The following is a 17,500-nucleotide window of genomic DNA, read 5'->3' as shown; positions in this document are numbered from 1 at the left end:
ACGCACAGACACACACAGACACACACACACACACACACACACACACACACACACACACACACACACGCACGCACGCACGCACACGGTGCATTTCGCTGCTAAAACAACAACAACAAAATATTCCTTCAAATATTATTACTAAAGAACCGTTTTCCAAAGAACGAAATGTCAACCAATGCATTCTGAATGGGAGTGTTTCTCCGATTTTTCCATGCTACACAGAACGAAATGTAAACCCATGCAAATAAAGACTTCATTGTCATAATCATTTAAATATCATTAATCTCCGTGTGTTGGGTGGTATTCTATTTTTTTCAGCGGGGCTGGTGCCGTCTCCTTTTGACCTTTTGACCCCAGACTTCTGGGGGAATAGCTGAATCAATTCATTAGTCAATCAGAAGCATGTAAATATCTTCCCGGTGGCGTAGGAGAACGAACAAGGTGTCCTTCAACATCTACACTTCCAGGCGATTGCAACGGTGCCACACATGAGCATATTCGATCATGTTTAATGGTAGTAATTAGCTGTCGAAATTGGAGGCCTTAATCAATAATGAGCAGCTATTGATTTGCTTCCCGATAAAAAATGTTGACAAATGACATTAGTTATTTAGCATCTACACGTTGAGCTGAGTCCAATGACACCAAGCATGACACTCTAGCTAATGGTAACATGTATTTTACATGGTACACCTAGGTCTAGGACATGATCTCGGTGTAGCAAGAGGGCGAGCTTGATCTCATTGGACTCAACTTAACGTGTAGATGCTAATTAACATGTAATTTGTCAAAAATCTCCATCGGGAAGCAAATCTATAGCTGGTTATTATTGATAAAGGCCTCCAAAATCGACAGCTAATTACTACCCCGAAACATATTCAAATAGGATCATGTGTGGCACTGTTGCAATTGTCTCGAAACGTAGATGTCAAAGGACACCTTGTTTGCCCTGTTGCACGACCGGGAAGATATTTTCATACTTCTAATGGATTGATTCATATTTTAAGGTTCTCGGAGTGAGACTTTAAGCGGCTGCAGCAGAAGTGTTGAGACGAAAGATGATATCAAGACATTAATAGAATATTCCCATTCACATTATGATTCTTCGTCATAACATCCGACCAAACATCCTTTACATTCACCGAGCGAAGATTATGAAAGTCCAGGCCCCCCCTTCCTGCACTCGGGGTCCGACCGGGCCAAGTTTCGGTGCGGGGGTCCCAGTTAGGCCCTAGAATATGGTATTCAAATTTCAGGGCGGTAGGACCTTCCTATCTCAAAAACTGTTTTTCCACCACATTCTGAACCATTAGGTCTCGCAGGCAACACTTCTGAAGGGGCTTTGTCCAAATGACAGTCCATTTGGGAAAACTTTTTTTCTCTATGGGCTAGAACTACAAATCTTGGATATGTCGTTCTCGGGGCCCCGGGAAATGTGTGTAAACATTTTAGCATCCCTAGCTATCTCGAAAAGGCCGGAAAAGGGGCGTGACCTCCAACAGTACAGTCAATGTACATAAGACAGAGGTTAGTTTCTAGGCCCCATTTTTTGCGGGATGGAGGTGTACATTTGTGGCTTAATGTGTGTAGACACAGCTGGCCTGTGGCCACGTCTTTGAAGTCTGGGGTCAAAAGGTCAAAAGGAGCCGGCACCACGCCGCTTATGAGATAACAAAAAGTGAATCTGTATTTCTCTCATAACATTTTGTCATTATTGAAGAGAGGCCTGATTCTCAGATATGCATGTTGGACTGTTAGGGTATAGGTCTGGGAAGAACTTCAGGCCAAAATCTTGCAAGCGAGCCGCTGGGTGCAGGTGCAACGAGATGGAGCACTTGCTGAGTCATTTCCTGTAGGGCTGGAGCCACAGGTTGAAGCGTATGCGTCCTTTGAAACCCCCTTTGATATATAAGAGACCCCAAGGTACAGTTTACTTAAATGTTCTCGCCTCAGTCACCTATTGCATCACTTCCTTTAGGGCAGGGCTATTCAACCTCCTTAACAAGTGGGCCGAAAAGGAAAACCACTGGGGGTTCATGGGCCACACAGAGTAAAACTACGTGAATGAATCGCTGCAAATCAATCGTACTTAAAGTAGTGTTAACTTAATATATATAGCACTACTACATAGAATAAACTTGTCAGAAGCATTCCTTCATTCTTCACTTTTAATCGTATCATTATCAAAGATTTAGTTTTCACATATTTTGGACACGTATTTAGAATTCAACAATGTTGTTTGAATCATCACAAAACAGAACTACTGGACATTTTGAGCCAGTGAGTCAGTGAGAAAGATTGCACTGCCTTGTTTGCCTAGTTTGGCTCATCCTGAGACACTCATGCAGCTTCTCATAGGTCATGGAGCAACGTGCCCTTGTTCTGATGGCATTCATATGAGAAAAGCTAGACTCGCACGTATCGGTTGAGCCAAACATTGTCAGAATAAGTGATGCCAGTTCCTGATTGTGGGGTACTGATACCGGCTAGTATCACCGGCTACACACAGAAACATTTGCATGCAAGTATGTTTCTCCTTTATTTTATTTTATTTATTTTTTGCATGCAACCTCTGGCGGGCCAGAAAAAAATGAAGAGGGGCCGCATTTGGCCCACGGGCCGCTAGTTGAATAGGCCTGCTTTAGGGCTTCGGCCTCCTAATTGATCATTGTAGTATAATTGAATGCCCTCTTTCATATTATATGATACTTCCACCATTGGGACGTGGCAACAACTCTCCAAATCCATATGGGGAGGGGGGGGGGACGCTTTTGGACAGTAGGGGTGTACACTAGACATAAATAGGAAGCAAACTCAGGAGAAGGAATGACCTCTCACAAATATTTATTGAATAAATTGTTTCAAATAACCCTGCCTCGTTAAATCAATGAACTTGGTGTTTTGCTTTCAAAAATAGGTTATAGAAGAAGTCTAAACTGCAGAAAATAAAAACATCCAAGCTGCCTTTTAAGGATACCTCGGAATATCTGTCTATTTTTTAACCGTCGGACCCCAGTTTACGACAAAAACAACACAATTGACGGCAGCTCCTTTGCCGCGTGGTTTTTAGAGCCATGTAAGGATTAGAGGGGGCGGTCGATAGCAACAACCATAGCAGCATGACGGTCAAGTGACTGGATGCAGCCCCGTTGAAAAAAATAGAATACCACCCAACACACGGAGATTATTGTGTGTGTGTGTGTGTGTGTGTGTGTGTGTGTGTGTGTGTGTGTGTGTGTGTGTGTGTGTGTGTGTGTGTGTGTGTGTGTGTGTGTGTCTGTGTCTGTGTGTCTGTGTGTGTCTGTGCGTGTGCGTGTGTGTGTGTGCGTGCGTGTCTGTGTGTGTATAACACGCTATTTTATGTTGAAATGCGACGTAATCCAGTGTTCACGAAACGTACACTGTCAACGAATGCTTTTGGCGACTGGGTTGCCTCTCAGATATACGTGTTTCTAACAAGATGATATCATTAAAAGTTACATAAAGTAACAGTTTAATAACACAAACGCAGGAAGCACGTGAGCTGCTAGTTTAGCGAAAGCAGCCTAAAAACCTGACGTTGAAACATGCGAGCGATCCAATCAAATCCTAATAACTATAAAACTAAAGATCAGACACAATCACTGACTGAAGATTATGCAAGTAAAAAGTATATTTCTCGCTAGAAATGTTATTAGAAACACATTTAACGGTGAATCGGTCCTAAAATATTGCATTTCCCATTCAGATAATAAAGATTAATAAAGATCATACACATTCACTGACTGAAGATTATGTAAGGAAAATTTACATTTCTCGCTAGAAATGTCATTAGAAACGCGTTTAATGGTGTATCTGTCCTAAAATATTGCATTTCCCATTCGGATAATAAAGATTAATATAAACTACGCCGTGTTCCGGAGCCGCGGGGGATTCTGGGAATTGGGGTTGTCAGTTGACAAATGGGGCTTTTGTTAACTTGTTTTGTTGTTAGGATTAAGTGGGGTTGATGGGTTCGGGATGTTATGTGGTTGTGTGTTGTTCTATTAACATTGTTCGTGTGTTCATTGTTGTCGACACCGTCACCGAGAGTGACGTGACCATCGTTTCGTGCAGCTGTTCCGTGTTGAAGTCTCGTTCAATAAAAACCAACTCTCGTTGTCGAGCGTTCAATAAAAACCAACTCTCGTTGTCGAGCGTGCCCCCCCCCCTACAAACGTGTCTCCCCCCCCCTCAACAAACGTGTCGTCGTCGTCGTCCCCCTTCAACTAACGTGTTCCCCCCCCCCCCCCCCCCCTACAATCGTGTCGTCGTCCCCCCCTCAACAAACGTGTCTCCCCCCCCCTCCCCGGTCAACAACAGTCTACCCCCCCCCCCCCCCCCCCTAAACAATCGTGTCCACAATTTGCCGCGAAAGCCGTGAAACCCAAACCCCGAAACCCGCCTCCACAGCGGCACGCGTGGATACTGTAGGTATAACACGCTGTTTTTACGTTGTAATAGTACGTCTCCAGTGTTCATGGAAACGTACACCGTCGACGTTTTTTCTTGGCGACTGGGTTGCACACACACACACACACACACACACACACACACACACACACACACACACACACACACACACACACACACACACACACACACACACAGAAGTACAAAGACACACACACACACAAATAGAAACATCCACACACGTAGGTACAGACAGACGCAAAACAGTCACACACACACACACACGTACACTATAGAAGACCCAAACACACAAAAAGAGTCACACACGCAGACAGAGACACACACACACACACGCACACACACACACACACACACACACACACACACACACACACACACACACACACACACACACACACACACATAGATACAGACACACACACGAACAGTCACACACACACACACACTAGTGTTGCCACCCGTCCCGTTTTTCCCAGAATTGTTCTCTTTTTTCACCAGCTGTCCCGGGAAAAAGAAATCTCTCCCGGCACACAATTTCTCCAGTTTTTGGGGGGAAAATGCCAAAACCTAATTTGATTACTTTCGTTCTGTAGTCTAAGGGTGCACTCACACTAGGCCATCTGGCCGTGGCCGTGGTCGTTTTCACACCTGCTACTGTACGGGCCGCCACGGTACAGATGCTAATGAGCCGACACGCGCACACGCACGGCTACGAAACCTGAGCTGGATGACGTATAGTCCATGCGACGACCATGGACATAATAAAGGCGACGAGCCTTCTTTCCCATTAAACGGTAAACATGGCGTCAAGCGGTGCAACTGTTGGTTCACGTTGGTCCCATAGAGAAGTCGAGTGTCTGTTAGCCATTTGGGCAGACGATAAGCAACAGACTCAGCAAAGTGCGAGCTGTGTACTCTGTGTTGTTGTCCATTGATGTTAAAACTCTGACTGGCGGCAGACTTTATTATGGTCCATGCAGCGGACGCTTGGTGATGACGTGTTACGACGTGATGACGTATGTACAAGAGCCTACCGTGGCCAGGCCACAGTTGCGACGGCCAACGGCCACGGCCAGATGGCCTAGTGTGAGTGCAGGCCAGAGAACAATGGGGCCAGTTGAGAACAATTATGTCCATGGTCGTCGCATGGACTATACGTCATGGCCTCGTGGGAGTGCACCCTAATACTGTTCCTATGCTTCTATGGCTCTTCTAATTGTCCCTGTTTTTTCTTCCCGTCTATACGTACGTGACCGTGACGTCACAGGCACGCTCCCCCATTCTTGCGTTCAGACAGAGCGGGAAGACAAACATAAACATATTAAAGTGGAGGAAAGCTGCTCAGTGGAGCCGAGCGCTGCGTCTCCATTTGAAATGGGAGGAGAGACTGACGAGGAATGAGATGGAGCAAATAATACATGCAAGCCCCCAGTACGAAAAAAATGTATACTAGTTGCAATCCTAACTGGGCGAAACTTTCAGAGTTTGAATGGGTACGGCCGACCCAGGGAGACCATTTTTTCAGCCACATGCTTTTTGTGTCCGTGGAAAATCTCCGTAAAATATGAAGGGAAAAACGCATTGGAAATTCACACAAAAACAAAAAAACATCAAGTTGTGCTATCAAACAAACGAAAACAGGCAGCGATTGCAACTTTTATGACCATAAAAGCTCCACCAGAAGAAGACAAGATTGCAGCGGCAGAGCTTAGCAGTGCTTGCCATGGAGTGAAGCACGGCCACAGCTACTTATCAACGGATTGCAGAACGACAAATGGGTAAGCAAAGACATAGGGAGTCGTACAACTGTCAAGCTAGTATATTTGCATGTCCAATCATGTTTTCATCTGTATTTTTTTATTTATTAATACATAACAGTGTGGCAGCAGCAGACCATGGAGTCCATCCAGAATTAGTGCAATAGAGTCAAGAGACAACATGTGTCAAGAAAAAAACAAAAGTACAATAAGAGAGGCAACAGGGATTCCTATAACTGAGGCCCCGTCCACACGAAGCCGATTTCATGGCGAAACCGCAAAGGTCTTGTACGGTTCGGCCTTCCGTCCACACGAAGCCAGTGAATCCGCTGACCGAAACCGTATACTTCTGAAACCACCCTCGGAGGTGGTTTCAAATCTACCCGGTTTCGTTTTGGATTCGTGTGGACGCCTGAAACCGACTGAAACCGTAAACCATGACGTCATCGCCCCACCCCTCGACCCTCTAGCCAATGACTGTTAAGCCCGCGGAGTCACATAACACACAACAAAATAGATGATGGCGGACTACAGGCTTGTAATCGTTCTGCAGCAGATCATGTCCCTTGTTGGGTTGCTAAAGCCATTAGTTATTGAGACTGTTGACTGACTGTTTGTTTGTGTTGTTAGTGGTTCGGGGGGCAGCCTTTATGCGCATGCTCGCCTCTTCTTATTTAATTTTCTTCTGGATTTCTGTAGCAGAAGCAGCGCCCCTTATGGGCCTGGCATGTGTACTACAGCGTTTCTACAGATCTACCCGGTTTCGCTTGACTCCGTCTTTACGGAGATACTCCGAAACCGGATAGATCGAAACCGGAACGGTTTCAGCTTCGTGTGGACGGGGCCTTAGTATAGCCAAGATAACATGGTATTCAACGTAGTATAGTTAACCTAGTATTTGCAATGCTAATATGCTCCTGTCACATCCTGCTCCACTGCATTTAATTAAATTTGTATTGGATATCCATTTGCAACAGCACAGTAGCATAGCTATTCTTCCTGGAGTCCATAAATACAGTTATATTAACAACACATTCCGAGTCTTGTTTAAACATAAACACATACTAATCTAATCACATACGTATAATCAAACACACACACCCACAACACCAAAACAAACAAGAAATACAAAAATATGTGTGATGTCTCTCTCTGCGTTCTAGTGTGTTGACATGGCTGCTGGACTGAAATTATCTGCTGGTGTACAAATGTATTGGATGAATAAATGTATTAACAATGTCTGAATGTCTGAACTGGTAATAATGGCCGAGCCCTCCGCCCCAAACATTTGACAGTGTCCCTTTTTTTTCCCAAATCCATGGTGGCAACCCTAACACACACACACACACAGTCACAATCACACACACACCGACACACACCCACAGTCCCTGTCACACACAGACACACACATAGACACCAGACGCAAAAACACACAGACACACACACTCGCTTGTGCTCGATTGCACCTGCTTCCTACTGCAGAAATTAATTTGTCATCATATGAGTCTGAAAAAAACATCAGCAGCTCACTGAATACACAACACATGTCGCAGCTACACAACTTAGCGCACACTCAGCGATTTACAATAACATGTCAGGCAATACCTGATACATGACAGGACATTTGTTTAAAATACACACATATATACATATACCGCTGGAATACGACTTAATGTTCGGTAATATTCAGTGCGGAAAGCGATGGCACTTCCGAGAATAAACCGGGAAGGCATTTCTTCCAATCGGCTGCCTGCTCTTCTAAACTCATCCTAGATGAAACGTGATTCATGATAAGCAATCTGTTTAAAATATATATTCGTATATACATAAATATATTATATATATAAAGCTATCGCCATGAGACGACTACATGTTGGATAAAAGGCCGCGTGGGATGCTATAGCACTCTGAATATAATTTTTTTTCCGTCTTTTCCCCATAAACACTCAGACACACACACAAACACACACACAATTGTGCAAAAACTCACACACACTAGCAGAGACACGTACACACACAATCACACACCCACGTGTATACAAACACACGAGTACACACACATTCAAACACACAGACACAAACACACATTCTACACAAGTACCCCTGTTGAATCCTGAAAGCGAGGAGGAGTGCGAACCATTTCGCTCACTGAAAGAAGAAGCCTTCGACTCCCTCGAAGGTAAACCATCACCCAGGCTTCGCTGGAAGGACACTTTGATTCAGCAGCAGAACACAAACAGAATTCAACAATTCAACATAATCCTCGTTCTGCGTTTAAGAGGGCTTGACAGTGTTGACATTTACACAAAAAGCTTCTAGCACAGCCCTGATGAACCTGTGTGTTTGTGTCTGTGTGTATGATTGTGTGTGTGTGTGTCTGATTTTGTCTTAGTGTGTGTGTCTATGTTTACGAGTGTGTGTGGCAGAGTGTGTATGTGTGTGTGTGTGTGTCTGCCAGTGTGTATGTGTGTGTGTTTGCTTGTGTTTGTGTGTCTGAGTGTGCATACACGCTCGCACGCGTGTGTGTCTGCGACGTGTGTGTTTGTGTGAGTGCATACACATGCGTGTGCGTACATGTTAGTGTTTCTAAGAGAGTGACACACACATTGACCACGGAGGGATTTGAGGCAACAAAGCATTCGAGTTTTGAGTCGTGCAGGAAGAAGAGGAAGAGGAGGAAAAGGGGGAGAGAAGCGCTCCGAGGATGAAAGGAGCTCCGCGGGAGGTCACCGCGAGGGACGCGGTTGAAATCCTGTTTGGTAGTCCCAAAGGCGCGTGGCAGTGAGGAGAGCATGCTTGTGGTCTGGGGGGGTGTGGGGGATGGACCCCCACAGAGTTGAAAGAGGAGGAAGGCTTCTCCGATTCTACGACAGGGGATTACATCGAACACACGCATGCACACACACACTGACAGACAGACAGACAGACAGACAGACAGACAGACAGACAGACAGACAGACAGACAGACAGACAGACAGACAGACAGACAGACAGACAGACAGACAGACAGACAGACAAACAGAGAGACAACATCTATTGAACTAGTTTATTGCAAAATTTCAGTGGCAAGATTACCTTGATGACTATCATAGAAGGCATTAGGGCCCGACCGATATTGACTTTTGAGTGCCGATGCCGATGCCGATTATTTTAAGAGAAAAATTACGATTACGATTTAATCGGCCGATTAAAAGCAAAACAAAAAAAAGCCTATAAAACGTAGTTTTTGATACCTTAAATATACTTTAAACACTTTTGACGAATATGTGAATTGAATGCAGAACCTTTGAGTGTTTTAGAATACATTTACAGTCAAAAATGAGTGGAATGTAAAATGTAAAATAAATAACTAACTCCCAATGTGCTGCGCTCGTGAGCAGTGACTAACACGTGCGTGCTGAGCAGTATGGTCTCACCGTTAGAATCTACAGTATAACAAATTAACATGGCCTGGGACCTAAAGAAAAACAGGCACAACATGCTCAAACAACGCGTCTTGTGTACATTGGTGAGGTGAGCGCGCAGCTGCCTGAGCAAGCGTGCTTTCATGTTGTACGGTAAAATTCAATCTCCTCTTTTTTACTCCAGCTAAAGTTGTTAGTTAGCAAGGCGAGTAGGAGCGTAATCTGCAGGATACTAAGCACAATAACATTTAAAAAAAATAAATAATAATAATAATAATAAAATCGGTTGTAATTGGCGTCTTTTTGGCAGATGTCGATTATTTTCAAAAAGGCTATAATAGGCTGATTAAATCGGCAGGCCGATGAATCGGTCGGGCCCTAGAAGGCATATTATAAAGTTACAACAAAAACGAAAGGTTTTATGTTTCATACGCCTTTAATACCCTTTCACTTTAAAAAGGCAGATTACGAAAAGCACAATTGGTCGTTTCCTGACCTCCAGTTACAATCCCAGCGTCACACTGACCACCTTCAGAAACATCACACACAGACTGACTTAATTGCAGACCGCTACTGAGCTGCCGCTCTGGAAGTTCCCACGTTGAGGGTACATGAGTGCACTACACTGTGACGGAAAGTGTCTGAAGCCTCAGTCATAGGCGGGCAGGCCGAAGAGCTCAGGCCGGAAGTCCTCCATACTGGCCATGACCAGTGTGGCCTCCTGGGTAAGACCACGGTCTAGGTTGGGGTCTGGGATCATCACCACCTGCATGCCGGCAGCCAGTCCGGCCTTCACTCCGTTGGGGGCGTCTTCAAACACCAGGCACTGGGGATCACAGTTAACATTCGTGTTAAAGTTGCTCTATATGAGTCTGCGTGAGAGGGACCCCTTGTGGGTGGGGCTAGCCAGTCAGGAAATGTGACAAAGAACACTAGACAACAAATCGCTTTGCAGCTGTGTGTTCCAGCGAGGTAAAAGTGAGGCATTGTATTTGTGACGTTGCTTGTGAAACAATTAGATTATGAAATTGACATGTGACAAATTTAAACAAGAGAACTGTTTTTTCAAAAAAGATCGGGGATCAGTCCGAAAAGATCGGATCCTTCCTCCCTAATATGTATTCATGGTAACACATAAAGTACGACAGAAGTATTACAGTGATTACATAAACGATAATTAATGACCTAAATCATAGACAAGGGGAGTGCCTTAGCATGCTTATTTTATGTTGAATTATTAACGCATTTTCTATCAATATAAATGTATATATCTTTAATTAACATAAACTCAATCCGATATAGCATATTTTAAGTATGAAAATATAGAAAAGATGTCATGGATAAGACATAATTATTGTTAAATAATTATTCTAACTATTAAAATATTTAATTTGACCATATCGCATCAATATACATGTATCGATTTAATCCAATCCAGCATATTTTGAGAATGAAAGGTATAGAAAGATGTCGGGGCATGAGAGATATGGATAAAACATAATTATTATCAATAAATAATTACAATTATTAAAATATTCAGCGTTAGAAAATACATCAATATGTATGTATATATCTTTCATTAACATAAACGCAATCCGATGTCAAATGTAGCACACTAGAGAATGAAAAGTATAAAAAGATGAGCTATTGCTAGAACACAGAACCTAAGAATTATTAAAACATTCAGAGTGTTTTATCATCATAATGTCGTGGCCTAGATTCTCCGTGAGCACAGAGTAATCAGTTATATCAGGGGACATCCAGCGAACCTACAATACGGAAAACTACAGTGCGATTACCATGACGATAAAACTTATAACCTGAAATAAGTACCTGTACCGGGAACGAGATGGACGATAGGGAGGGAGAGAGGGAAGGAGCGAGGGAGAGAGGGAGGCAGGGAAGAAGGGAGGGAGAAAGGGAGGGAAGGAAGGGGAGGAAGAGGAGGAGGAGGAGGAGAAGGGAGGGAAGGAGGGAGGAGAGGGGAGGGAGAGGATGAGAGGGAGGAGAGGGAGAAAGAAAAGAGGAGGAGGGAGAGGAAGAGAGGGAGGAATTGGAGGAGAGCGGGAGGGGGAAGAGGAAGATGTAGGAGGAGGAAGTGGAGGAGGAGGAAAGGGAGAAAGAGGCTGGAACGAGGGAGGGAAGGAGGGAGGGAGGAAGGGAGGGAGGGGGGTGAGGAAGGGGAGGAAGAGGAGGAGGATAGAGGGATGGTAAAACCACTAGCACATCCTAGGCTCATTTCACATGGACTGAACCCTTCAGGGGAGGAGGCGGGACCTATCGTTAAACTGAGCCCAGAGAGTTAATTTCGCTCCTCCTCATTGGTCTAAAAATGTTTGTATATATATATATATATAGACGATTGTTTTATGTTTCTGTTGAACTATACAGGGACCTGAATTAATCATAACTTAAAATGTACAATTATTTTATGTTAATTTCCCTCTCTAAAGGTAATTAATTAATCTCTTTCTCTCTCTCCCTCTCTTTGTTTCCCCCTCTCTAAAGGTTGTTAAACTATCTCTCTCCATCCCTCTCTCCCCCCAGAGTGAGAGGGAGGGAGGGAGAGAGAGAGAGTGAGAAGGCGGGAGGGAGAGAGAGAGGGAGGGAGGGAGGGAGGGAGGGAGGGAGGGAGGGAGGTATGGTTGGCGGGAAGGGAGGGAGGGGAGGCAGCGAGGGGGAGGCGGGAAGGATAACCGGGTCCCATCCCCTCTTAGTCTCTCCCTCAGTCATTAATAGGCATTAACTAGTGTAGATATGAAACGAGTGTCTGGGTGTGTGTGTGAGTTTCAAAGGGAGAGAGAGAGACAGAGAGAGAGAGAGAGAGAGAGAGAGAGAGAGAGAAAGAGGAGGGGAGGCAGGGGGGAGAGATGAGTCGGTAACATAAGGCCTCAGACGGGGAGCGCTATAGTGGGCAGGGGGGCAGGGGGAGTAGAGTGGGGGACCCCGCTCTAATTCCCTTGTTTCGGGAGCAATTAACGGTGGTAATTAGCCGATGCGTCGACGGAGCGCCCATCTAATCAGCTTCCAGAGGGGGAGACAAAATGGACGCCGCAGGCGACCGGGTAGTGGGAATACAAGAGGGATGGATTGGTCGTCATGGAAAATGTTTGGCGCATATAAAGGAACACACACAAATAAAAACACAGACACATACATATATGGGAGTGCACCACAGATATAAACGCACACACACACACACAGATATAAACACACACACACATGCACACGCAGATATAAATACACACACACACACAGATATAAAGAAACACATACACAAAGATATAAACAAGGAAAGGTCAGAAAAGGGAGGAACGGAGGGAGAAAGGAAGAGATGGAAGAAGGGAGGGAGTTTCTTCAAGTTGCCTAAAAGAACGTCCAGTGTGTGCTTTCTCTTGACATCGTGGCAACCGTCTTCGCTGCTGACAGTGACAGATAAGCCGACATATATCCCTCTCTCCCTCCGTCTCTCCCTCCCTTCCTCCCATTGGTGGACACGTCACGTCCCGGGACGTACCAGGGCAGAGGCCGCGTTTCCCCATGTCTACATTATTGAGTGACGGAGTCACCCTCACTCGCTTCCTACTCTCTCTCTCTCTCTCTCTCTCTCTCTCTCTCTCTCTCTCTCTCTCTCTCTCTCTCTCTCTCTCTCTCTCTCTCTCTCTCTCTCAATCCCTCTCTGCATCCCTAACCCTTCCTCTATCTCCCTCCATACCTCCCTCCCTCAATCCATGGAAGAGTTGGGGGGATTGGAGATGGGGAAATCTGCTGTAAACTACAGAGAGGGAGGGAGAGAGAGAAAGAGAGAGGGAGGAGAGAGAGGAAGTGAGAGAGACAGAGAGAGAAGGGAGAGAGAGAGGGGCAGAGGGAGGCGAGAGAGAGAGGGAGGGGGGAGAAAGAGTGGGAGGAATAGTGGGGGATGGAGGGGGGAGGGAGAGAGCGGGGGGAGGGAGGTAGAGAGGGAGAGAGAGAGGGATGAAGTGAGGGAGGGAGGGAACGGGGGGTGAGGGGGCTAAAGATTCAGGGGTTCATCCTTGATCAGGGATCAGAGCGTTGCTAGGCGACAGAGGAGGAGGAGACAAGACGTTGTCGCCTCCTCCTTCTCAACACAACCCAAGTTTCACCCAAAACTTTATTGTGCGCGTTTGTGCACGACGGTAGCACACCAGTCTCACTGCACACACACACTGAAACAAGCACACACACACACATAGCTGCATTCACATGCACACACACACACACACACACACACACACACACTCGTAGTGACACACACACACAACTTATTAACACCAACACACACAGATGCGCACACAAACACACACACACACACACACACACACACACACACACACACACACACACGCATACACACACACACACACTCAAACGGTAGTTACTTATTTTGGGGTGTGTTTTTTATTTTATTTTTAACAAAGTCTGCTAGCTCGCTCGTACCCACGGCAACAGGGCTCTTGGCGGGGAAACCTCAGAGACGGAGGAGAGAACATCTGTAAAAGCACGACAGAGAGAGAGAGCGCGAGAGAGAGAGAGAGAGAGCGAGAGAGAGAGAGAGAGAGAGAGAGAGGCGACCGCCTGCAACAACAGCTACTGAAACAATGTGGCGATGTAAACAACATCCACGGGCTACGAGGGGGAGAGGGGGGAGGGGGGAGGGAGTATGGCAATTATTCAGCAATATTTAGATCCGTGTGTGTGTGTGTACACAAACACTTGGAACCTAAGGGCCATGCACGTACACACACACATGCACGCATACACACACACACATGCACACAAACACGCACGCACACAAACGTGAGTGCGTTATTGAGTCAATGAATGAGTGAGTGAGTGTGTGAGTGAATGCGTTATCGGGTCAGTTGAGTGTGTTATTGAATGAGTGAGTGAGTGAGTGGGTGCGTTATCCAGTCAGTTGAGTGTGTTATTGAGTCAGTGAATGAGTGAATATGTGTGTCCTACCTGCTGCGGCTTGGCGGGGGGGCTGAAGCGGGCCGCCCCCACCAGGAAGGAGTCCGGCTGCGGTTTGCTCCGCCTGACCTCGGGGTCATCGCCGAGGACGACGTGGGCGAACCGGCCGAAGAACGCTCGGTGGCCGCTCGTCTTCAGGGCATAGGTGGAGCCCGCCGAGCTGGTTGCAACGGCAACCGGGACGCTGTGTTTGAGAAGATGGTCGACAAGCTTCTCCACGCCTGGGGTGAGGGGAGAGGGAGAGGAAGGAGAGAGAGAGAGAGAGAGGGAGAGGGGAGAGAGGCGAGGGGGTTGAGAGAGGAGGGGGGCGAGGAGGGAGGGAAGAGACAGAAGGAGAGAGAGAGTGAATGAGTGAATGAAGATGGAGTAAGTGAGTTCGTGAGTGAGTGAGCGAGCGATTGAGTCTGCTGTCACTCACTCACTCACTCACTCGGAGAGGGTTGAACGTGAGACAATAAACTTTGGGTGCCCTGCAGTCATCCTTACTTTTGGTGTTAGAGTGAGTGAGTGAGACCTCACTCCTCTCTCAATACTCACCCACTCTCTCGTCACTCCCATTGTAAAAATGCCCACTGAATTGCCATCTCTAAATTAATTTTTAGCACTTTATAGACCAGCACAATCCAGTATCCACCACTGCATGCTGGGTAATCAAGCTCATATAGTGCGTAGGGGGCTGGGGGAGACAGGGGGGGAGGACCAATGTCAAACATGACCCAGAAACTCAAAATAACCTCCCCAAACCGGAACACGTACCTGGCATCAGGGAGGCATCGGGGAGAATCCTCTCCTAAACACACTCTGTCTCTCATTTTCTCTCCTCCCCTCTCTTTCTCTCTGTCTATCTCTCTCTCTCTCCCATCTCCCTCTCCTTTCCCCATCATCCCTCTCTCTCTCTCCCCCTCTATCTCCCTCTCTCCCTAAACCAGAACACATACCTGGCATGAGCTGGGCGTCGGGGAAAATCCTCTCCTGCACGCGTCGGGTCTCATCCAACAGCTCCTGGGCTGTGAGGGGGAGACCGAGGGCGTCTCTGATCAGCTGGGAGAGAGAGGGGGGGGGGGGGGAGAGTTAGTGAGTGGGTGAGGATGGAGTGGGTGAATGAATGAGTGAATGAGTGAGTGAGCGAGCGAGGAAGCGAGTGAGTGAGTGAGCAAGAGAGAAGTGACTACGTGAGTGAGTGAGCATCAGTGAGTGAGTCATGGGGCTGTGATCACCTGGGCGGCGGCCAGGGCCTGCATGCCCATCACCTGGGCCTTGACGTCCCAGGTGTACAGCTTCCCGAAGCGATCGCACACCTCCTGGAAGGACACTGTGTAGAGCCGCTCTGTGTCTGGGAAGGGGGGGAGGGGTTAGGAAGGATGGGCTGATGGGAGTGTGAATGAATGAATGAATGCGTGTGTGTGTGTCTCCGTCTGTCTGTAAAAGTGTGTCTATGTGTGTGTCTCAATCTCCGTTTGTGTGTATTTCATTCTGTCTGTATGTCAATGGCTCTGTATGCCTTTATCTGTGGGTGTGTGTCTATCTGTCACACGTCATGTATAGTGGGTGTCTACTATGTGTGAGACAGTTTGTGTGTGTGTGTGTGTGTGTGTAAACAATATAATTGATTTATTGTGTACATTTCAGAATGCATATCAGAAACTAATTGTAGCTGGATGAAATAATATATAGATACTAATATTAATAGCTTACAGGTCCAATTATGCATTATTTACGTATTTCAATACTAGGCTCAATTTTTTTCTATTGGACTCATTCATAAAACACATCACACGCTGATACACAAATTCTGGGTCAAACACGGCCGTGACGTCGTAATGTCCGTATTCGTGTCTGTCTTGAGGGTCCATGGTTGTGTGCGTGTTGCTGTCCCATGACGTCACAACGGGTCAAAGAGGGGGACTAGCCACCACGCACACAACCGTGGAGCCTACATACACACGCACGATGACGCACAATTCAATTAGCCGTTTGCTTTACAAGTTTTTATACACATGTTTTATGCAAAGATAAAGCTTTAAGACCATTGATAAACTACAACGACCGTATCGGTGTGGGAGTGCGTCGTATACGTGTTCTGACAACACGGAAATTAATTATATTTATATTTATAAGTAAAGATATATTTTTTAAAAGCAGGTTTTAAGACCTAGAAGTAGTCCGTCCATGTCGAAGAGCACATGAGTGACGGGCATGAAGGTCTGGTTGGGCAGAGACATGGCGCAGGAGGACCCGATAAACGTTGAAATACGGACAAATAACGACACAATGAGCGGCTAAACACGAAGCCAACAGGCCGGCTTTTACGACGCGTCGCTTCGCGATTTAAATGCGACTTTTCTGAAGCTTTTCTATGGTCCGGTAGAGTATAAGTATCCCGGAAACTGAACGGAAGCGTCGCAGAGGAACTCCGCGCAGCTTTATGGTTGTCCCGCCCCCGCGCAAGGCCTCATGGAATATGAAGTCATATCGTCTCAGCAGTAGACGGCCTACACACGTCTGAGTATGTTTATAGGACTACAGACAGACAGACAGACAGACAGACAGACAGACAGACAGACAGACAGACAGACAGACAGACAGACAGACAGACAGACAGACAGACAGACAGACAGACAGACAGACAGACAGACAGACAGACAGACAGATAAATAGTTATAAAGCTAGATGGACTGATATCTATATATAAATATATGTATAAATACAACCAAATCAAAGTCTTAGAAATTCACAAGATCTTCTTAAATCCTCCTTCCCTCTCCCAACTAATTCGATTTTCCTCACCACAGCTCAAAGTAAAGTCCTTATTGAAAGCCAATTTCAATAATATATATGTGTGTTTTTAAACATTCCTCCAGCGATTGAGCGATTGAGGTGGACTTACTCACTCTC

The 17,500-nt window shown here is 46.0% G+C and overlaps 1 protein-coding gene across 1 annotated transcript; it reads right to left on the bottom strand.

Moving 5' to 3' along the window:
- Nucleotides 1-10,030: 10,030 nt before the first annotated feature.
- Nucleotides 10,031-17,027, bottom strand: pudp (pseudouridine 5'-phosphatase). Its single transcript, XM_060056291.1, has 5 exons — nucleotides 16,758-17,027; nucleotides 15,823-15,938; nucleotides 15,544-15,646; nucleotides 14,597-14,826; nucleotides 10,031-10,439 (listed from the first exon to the last, which is right to left on the bottom strand). The coding sequence occupies exons 1-5, from the start codon at nucleotides 16,825-16,827 to the stop codon at nucleotides 10,263-10,265; spliced, it is 696 nt and encodes a 231-aa protein (XP_059912274.1). The 5' UTR covers nucleotides 16,828-17,027; the 3' UTR covers nucleotides 10,031-10,262.
- Nucleotides 17,028-17,500: the final 473 nt, after the last annotated feature.

The sequence above is a fragment of the Gadus macrocephalus genome, chromosome 7 (assembly GCF_031168955.1).
Source record: "Gadus macrocephalus chromosome 7, ASM3116895v1".
Taxonomy (NCBI): Eukaryota; Metazoa; Chordata; class Actinopteri; order Gadiformes; family Gadidae; genus Gadus; species Gadus macrocephalus.
The sequence above is the reverse complement of the archived record's forward strand: the minus strand, read 5'-3'. Positions and strand labels throughout refer to the sequence as shown.

Excerpts from the sequence above, each read along its gene's own strand:
- pudp (XM_060056291.1), bottom strand. The coding sequence starts at position 16,827 with ATGTCTCTGCCCAACCAGACCTTCATGCCCGTCACTCATGTGCTCTTC. Across the intron at positions 15,647-15,822 it reads AGGCCCTGGCCGCCGCCCAG|CTGATCAGAGACGCCCTCGG; the intron begins GTGATCACAGCC and ends TCTCTCTCCCAG. Across the intron at positions 10,440-14,596 it reads CCCCCGCCAAGCCGCAGCAG|TGCCTGGTGTTTGAAGACGC; the intron begins GTAGGACACACA and ends TGTGATCCCCAG.